Here is an 8256-nt window from a genome sequence, read left to right on the forward strand (position 1 = left end):
TAGTGTATCGTACACATATGAGGCATAATCATAGTTAAAGGCCATTCATATAAACACAAATTACAGCTTGTGGCAAAACAGGTAGGGGAAGGGCCCCAAATATGGACCACTTTTTACATTTAGTCAAGTTATGACTAAATGTTTTAACATCGAGGGGGGAATCGAGACGAGGGTCGTGGTGTATGTGTGTGTGTGTGTGTGTGTGTGTGTAGAGCGATTCAGACTAAACTACTGGACCAATCTTTATGAAATTTGACATGAGAGTTCCTAGGAATGATATCCCCGGACGTTTTTTTCATTTTTTCGATAAATGTCTTTGATGACGTCATATCCGGCTTTTTGTGAAAGTTGAGGCGGCACTGTCACGCCCTCATTTTTCAACCAAATTGGTTGAAAGTTTGGTCAAGTAATCTCTGACGAAGCCCGGACTTCGGTATTTCATTTCAGCTTGGTGGCTTAAAAATTAATTAATGACTTTGGTCATTAAAAATCTGAAAATTGTAAAAAAAATTGTTTATTTATAAAACGATCCAAATTTACGTTCATCTTATTCTCCATCATTTTCTGATTCCAAAAACATATAAATATGTTATATTTGGATGAAAAACAAGCTCTGAAAATTAAATATATAAAATGATAAAAATTTCTTTTTCGAAATCAATTTAAAAACACTTTCATCTTATTCCTTGTCGGTTCCTGATTCCAAAAACATATAGATATGATATGTTTGGATTAAAAACACGCTCAGAAAGTTAAAACGAAGAGAGGTACAGAAAAGCGTGCTATCCTTCTCAGCGCAACGAATACCCCGCTCTTCTTGTCAATTTCACTGCCTTTGCCACGGGCGGTGGAGTGACGATGCTACGAGTATACGGTCTTGCTGCGTTGCGTTGCCTTCAGTTTCATTCTGTGAGTTCGACAGCTACTTGACTAAATGTTGTATTTTCGCCTTACGCGACTTGTTGTTTATTGCTGATAACTAGCTTGTTTTCGTGCAAAGAAGTTTCATTTTGTGTTAGGTAGTCCTTCTTTCTTAGGTGAACCGTTAGGCCTAATTAGAGTAAAATAACATGCAGTTTATTCTTCAGAAAAATGCACACAAAAAATGGGTTGGGTTCGGTGATTTGTACATAAACGTCTTCCTCACGATAGATTCGCTGATTTGTCTCATGAAGCCGTCATCAACACGAACACAATGATTGCAGATGCAAACTCTGTACCTACACGACCGAGACACAAGACTGATTATTTCACAGCTGCAATGTGAATATAGAACAAAGACGTTTTGGGAAAGCTTACTCACGTCAGGTCTTCACTGACAAGCTAGGAACAGACGGAAAATTCCGAACAAAAGTAAATGACGTCAAAGTCTCTTTCGCTTTGCGTGTAACTTTGTCATGAAGTCTTTTTGTGACGACAGTATTATTATTATTATCATTATTATTATTTAAGTTATTGAGACATCCCAGTGCACTAAGGGATTTATAGAGCAAATCGAGAAAATTCATTATTGAACGAAGCGCATATAGCGCTGAGTTCAATAATTATTTTCGAGATTTGCTCTATAAATCCCTTAGTGCACTGGGATTGTTTCAATAACGATATTGTCAGTACCGCCAGAGAAAAAAGAAGATTCAAAACGCACACTTTGCTACGCGCATTTGGATAGGCGTAACTGTGTGGTCAGGTCGTATACAGTAGGATCTACTTTTCTGTGGGCTGTCTGAAGTGTGTCGTGCGTTCGTCACACGCAAACTCTTGTTTTAATTTCTGTTGGTAAATTCCAGTGTAGCGTTAAGCTAAAAAGTGATGATCTTTCATAGAGACCTCATTTTAACTCGGAGAAAGGACTATGCTCTTAATTATTTGCGATTCGAAACCTTCATCGAGCTTCGACAGACTTGACTGTGCAGAGTTTTGCCCCTTGCCAAGGTCGACGGAAAGCACATTTTCAAAATAAATGATTCTCGTGTGGTATCTTCACTCATCGGGGAGTCTGGTACTAAATATGAACGGTAAGAATGCTCTGAACCCTACACGTATTATATACCCATCGTTTTATCGTTCACATTTGCCCAACATGTTAATTTGCTGAACGGGATTTATGTCGTCTGCTAGTGCAACGCACTGCACTGAGTCTCATTTCAAAAACAAAAATTGCTCGTCTCGTTGCACTGAGTCTGCAAGCACGAGGCAGGCTGGTCTTATATATGACATATATGGTAAGAACGTTCTAAACCCTACACGTTTTCGATTCCGATTCTTCTTGCCTTGAAATAATAATTCGGAAACCATTCATTTACTGAACAGATGCAGTCGTATATCAGTGTAGTCTGCTAGCTACGCCGGCCGGTGCTGATCTAGCTGCTAGTCTACGTTATCGAAATAACACTTGTGTTTTCTGTTAGCTGCTGGGATTTGTATACTAACTCATCATTTGGTAATGTGGATAATAAGCTACATGCAACTAACATGGCATAATTATGAGAGGAATCTTCGCAAGTCGAAACTGAAAAATTAGACACAGCAGGTTCTATTTTTAGATTAGTGGCAACTGTAGGCGGCACAGGCGCATGCAATCTGTCATTAAAAACCCATTTCTGCTTTTAATTAAAAAGCAGGAAATTTATGGTCATAATCATTGGTATTGTGGAGAATATAAGCTACATGTCATTAATTAATTCTGAGGATGAGAGTACAGTCTCGCTTTGGCAAAGGGTGTAAGAATACGCTCTGTGAAAAAGTTAGCGCACTCCAAGAGTGCGCTAACAGATTTAGCGCATCGCCATTAGCAAATAAACTGGTTCACATCAGTCATGTGACACCAGTACTTACTGACAATTATTATTATTATTATTATTATTATTATTATTATTATTATTATTGACTCACATGCGAAGCAAAAGTGAGTCTATGTACTCACCCGAGTCGTCCGTCCGTCCGTCCGTCCGGACGTCCGGACGTCCGGACGTCCGTCCGGAAAACTTTAACGTTGGATATTTCTTGGACACTATTCAGTCTATCAGTACCAAATTTGGCAAGATGGTGTATGATGACAAGGCCCCAAAAAACATACATAGCATCTTGACCTTGCTTCAAGGTCAAGGTCGCAGGGGCCATCAATGTTGCCTAAAAAACAGCTATTTTTTTTTTACATTTTTCACATTTTCTCTGAAGTTTTTGAGATTGAATACCTCACCTATATATGATATATAGGGCAAAGTAAGCCCCATCTTTTGATACCAGTTTGGTTTACCTTGCTTCAAGGTCAAGGTCACAGGAGCTCTTCAAAGTTGGATTGTATACATATTTTGAAGTGACCTTGACCCTGAACTATGGAAGATAACTGTTTCAAACTTAAAAATTATGTGGGGCACATGTTATGCTTTCATCATGAGACAATTCGGTCACATATGATCAAGGTCAAGGTCACTTTGACCCTTATGAAATGTGACCAAAATAAGGTAGTGAACCACTAAAAGTGACCATATCTCATGGTAGAAAGAGCCAATAAGCACCATTGTACTTCCTATGTCTTGAATTAACAGCTTTGTGTTGCATGACCTTGGATGACCTTGAACTTGGGTCAAGGTCACATGTATTTTGGTAGGAAAAATGTGTAAAGCAGTTCTTAGTGTATGATGTCATTGCTAGGTTTAGTTATTTGACCATGTCAAGGTCAAGCATGTGAGTCGTATGGGCTTTGCCCTTCTTGTTATTATTATTATTATGGGGAGCTTATATAGCGCGAACCCTGATATGGCCCTTCGTGGTCGGCTGGGCGTTAAGCAAACAAACAAACATATAGCGCGAACCACAACTGTGCTCTCCGCGCTTTACATATTAATTTCTGCCGTTCGTGAAATGGAATTTTTTACAGACAGACAGACAAAGAGACATTTTTTACACGCAATATATAACGCATTCACATCGACCAACAAACTTCAAGCCTATTTGGCGAACATTCACCTTTCACGGCCTATTATTCCAAGTCAAACGGGTATTTGGTGGACATTTTTATCTATGCCTATACAATTTTGCCAGGAAAGACCCTTTTGTCAATCGTGGGATCTTTAACGTGCACACCCCAATGTAGTGTACACGAAGGGACCTCGGTTTTTCGTCTCATCCGAAAGACTAGCACTTGAACCCACCACCTAGGTTAGGAAAGGGGGGAGAAAATTGCGGCCTGACCCAGGGTCGAACACGCAACCTCTCGCTTCCGAGCGCAAGTGCGTTACCACTCGGCCACCCAGTCTACAGTATCCGCTGGCTGGCTGTTCTATCAGGCTGCCTGGCTGGCTGTTGCTCCGTGTGAATTCCTCCCACCGCCAAGTCGTTTTTGTGGTTTATTTCGTATTTAGGCCCCTGGTAACATTATGAAGTTTTAATACGATCAATCGAACCTATTATCAAGTTAGTGTATCAACTTTTGAACGAACTGCGCCCAGTAGTTTCCCAGCAATAAGCTGTTAAGTCGAGACAGACACACGGACACACAATTAAAGTCTGTTGAGCCCAAGTACCAGCGTACTCGGGGATAACATAGGCCTATATGTATTTAATTTGAATTCAGGAAATGATAAGGAATACAATGCAACCATTATACGTAGGGGAAGGGCTCCTAATATGGACCACTTTTTGTTTCATGCTGATAACTAGCTTGTTTTCTTGCGAAGAAGTTTCCTTTTGTGTTAGGCCTAATTAAAGTGAAATAGCTTTGATAGACATTCGGCAAAAATTAAATACAGAAAAAATCACAAATGGTCCATATTCGGAGCCTGGGCGCCTAATATGGACCAGTGAAGCGGCCTTCACGAATCACTGTAAAAAGCCCCCTATATTTCAAAATAACATGATACAACTTAGTGTACAAGTCAGACTAATTAAAATATGCTCTAGATTTATCTGTTTCGGGTTGATGAGAGCATTATTTGAAGCACACCAGGAAACTGAAGAAGCTTATCAAAAACAGAGTGGAAATAAGTGAAATTATCAACTTCCACGAAAAGAAGACTTTTTGTTTCATTTGTTTTAATTTCGAGGGCTAGTTATAGATTATTTTCAGCAAGCTTCTTAATAAATTAATGAAAATAGTCTTAAGCTTTCATTTTCTTCGATTTGTTGAAGGTGGTCTATATTAGGGGACTCGCACATACTTTCAAATGTTGCTATTATTTTTTGTTTGCAGTAGAAACTCAGGGTCAACACTGCTAAAATGTAACAAATACGGTCTTAGCTGTCATATATATAGCAATTTTTGTGTGATAAAAGCTTTGGCTGTGGACAGAAACGAGTCCGTTTTAGGCGGCAAATTTAGAGTGAACGCTGCCAAAAGTTAAACAAGTCGCGTAAGGCGAAATTACAACATTAAATTTTAGTCAAGCTGTCGAACTAACAGAATGAAACTGAACTCACTGCATTTTTACAGCAAGAGCGTATACTCGTAGCACCGTCAGTCCACCGCTTGATGCAAAGGCAGTGAAATTGACAAGAAGAGCGGGGTAGTAGTTGCGCTGAGAAGGATAGCACGCTTTTCTTTATCTCTATTCTTTTTAACTTTCTGAGCGTGTTTTTAATCCAAACATATCACATCTATATATGTTTTTGGAATCAGGAACCCACAAGGAATAAGATGAAATTGTTTTTAAATCGATTTCGGAAATTTTATTTTAATAATAATTTTTATATTTTTAATTTCAGAGCTTGTTTTTAATCCGAATATAACATATTTATATGTTTTTGGAATCAGAAAATGATGAAGAATAAGATGAACGTAAATTTGGATCGTTTTAAAAACAAATTATTTTTTTTACAATTTTCAGATTTCTAATGACCAAATTTTTAAGCCACCAAGCTGAAATGCAATACCGAAGTCCGGCCTTTGTCGAAGATTAATTGGCCAAAAGGTCAATCAATTTGATTGAAAAATGAGGGTGTGACAGTGCCGCCTCAACTTTTACAAAAAGCCAGACATGACGTCATCAAAGGTATTTAGCGAAAAAAAGAAAAACATATCCAGGGATAATCATTCCCAGGAACTCTCATGTAAAATTTCATAAAGATCGGTCCAGTAGTTTGGTCTGAATCGCTCTACACACACACACGCACAGACAGACAGACAGACAGACAGACACACACACACACATACACCACGACCCTCGTCTCGATTCCCCCTCTTGACTAAATGTAAAAAAGAGAAAAAGCCTAACGGTTTTGAGATTTCTGTTTTTGCAACTGTTTTGACATATGTGCAAGTTATCCAGAGAGGGTGAATACAGCGAATAAACTTTTTTGAGCGCCGTTAGTTTGTCAGAACAGGAGGTGGTCTATATTAGGAGCCGGTCCGGTCCCGATCCGACGTCCATATTAGGAGCCCTTCCCCTACGTTCATTATGGTATTTTTGATTTTGATTACCTTTCTTGATTTCTAATGAGGTAACTCACCTCCCCCCCCCCCCCCCACCTCCCGTCCCTATTCAAGTCTGCATTACACACCTCCTTTTGGGAAAATTCAAAATGCGCCGTGCGTGTGTGTGTGTGTGTGTGTGTGTGTGTGTGTGTGTGTGTTTGTGTTTGTGTGTGTGTGTTCGTGCGTTCGTGCGTGCGTGTGTGCGTGGCGTGTGTATGTGGTTGTGTGTGTGTGTGAGAGAGGGAGAGATTGTGTGAGAGAGAGAGAGAGAGAGAGAGAGAGAGAGAGAGGGAGAGAGAGAGAGAGAGAGAGAGAGTTTGAAACACGGATCAACAACTACATTCTCGAGTTGAAGTAAATGAATAATGACGGAAAAGGTACCTGTAAACGTCACTTTTGGGACGCAGCAAATTAAACAATGACGTCATATTCGTTACCTTTTGTTCTGTCGAATTGGGTCGTGTCTGTCCATAACAGGAGCCGCGTTCACAGCGCAGGCCTGTCTGTAGGGATAGTGTGGCCTGGTGTGGTACTTTTTCTACGGATAACAACTTTTGTTTCCCGCTTGAAGAAGTAGCCATCCACAGGATTCTGCTCCTAAGACCTGAAAGGCAATTATTTAGTTCACAGGTTGATAGAGGAGTTTGAAGCCTCGTCAGTGCAATTCACAGTCCATGAACGATTCACGTTCAGGTTTACACGACGCACTTGTAGTGTGAGCTTTGCAGTAGGAACAAGCCGACACGTCGTAGAAAGGACGTTGACGGAAGGTTGACCGAACATTTTCAACAGCATCAAGGCAACTGGTTGAACGTTGAATTCATCTGATACAAACACGTATTTGTGAGGAAAAGTAACATCACTTTGGTAATGGAGCCATTTTGAACGAGATTGGTCAGTCCGTATCTCCGGAGGTCCAGTTCTCATCGAGAAAGTCCTCTTTACTAACAATGACGGAGGAGTTAGATTTGAAAGCTGCGAGATCTGTAAAGAGGTGTGGATGATCTTTGGCTACAACTACATCTACTCGGCGCTGTGCGGACACCCCTCCCCCCCTACACCCCCCGAATCCTGAGCGCGGTTCGGAAACGCATGGCAGACTGTAGATTGTAGATTTTATAACCATCAAGGAAACAGCGAAGTGCTGACGATCAAAAGATTCATTCGGAAGCGTTCTTGAGCACAGACACACGAGCTTTCCATACCAGTCGACTTAAGTATCGTTAAGGAGAGAGGACAGTCTAGCGCAGCATCGCAGAATGGCGACAGATTCCATCAGCCAGACGCAGACGACAAAGGTCCGTGGAAATGTCAGCCTGGAACTGGATGGCAGCCGGACCAGCTCCGGGGCCGTGGACAAAAAAAGTCCAAGAACATTGTCCTCCCTGTTGTCCAGACTCTCTCACAATTCCGCGGTAGAGCGGCAGACATGGGAGTCGAGTTCCTGCACGCCCAAACAGTTGACGGATATATCCCTGGTGCAGAATAAGCACGAACGACGTCGTATGGCATTAGTAGTCCCGTATCCCGAAATTTGGGCCACGAAAAGCGCCTCGGCCGCCTTCACTTGCCGCTCTCGGAATTATCTTCTGGGGTCGCCGAGCAAGCAGGACGCGATTAGACCTGACAAGAGCGCCATTTCTTTCTCCCTCAGCCAGCAAACCAACGTGATGCTCGTCTGCAATGATGTTCCCTGTGGCCACCGCGGCAAGTCTAAAACTGGGTCGCCGTCTGCCTTGCTCGTCCAAAGACGCCTGTCAACACCATGTAAGAATATTCATGGTTGATACGGTGGAGAATGATAGAACTTAGCAGAAACCGACTACGAACGGCAGAGGACACGG

At 41.3% G+C, this 8256-nt stretch overlaps 1 protein-coding gene across 1 annotated transcript in view; it reads left to right on the plus strand.

The window, feature by feature from the left end:
* Positions 1-7671: 7671 nt before the first annotated feature.
* Positions 7672-8256, plus strand: part of LOC138945877 (uncharacterized) — a 50844-nt gene continuing 50259 nt past the window's right edge. The window contains exon 1 of the mRNA XM_070317398.1: positions 7672-8179. Coding sequence (XP_070173499.1) covers positions 7672-8179 — 508 coding nt within the window. The remainder of the gene's footprint in view (positions 8180-8256) is intronic.

Source organism: Littorina saxatilis, linkage group LG13 (genome assembly GCF_037325665.1).
Source record: "Littorina saxatilis isolate snail1 linkage group LG13, US_GU_Lsax_2.0, whole genome shotgun sequence".
Taxonomy (NCBI): domain Eukaryota; kingdom Metazoa; phylum Mollusca; class Gastropoda; order Littorinimorpha; family Littorinidae; genus Littorina; species Littorina saxatilis.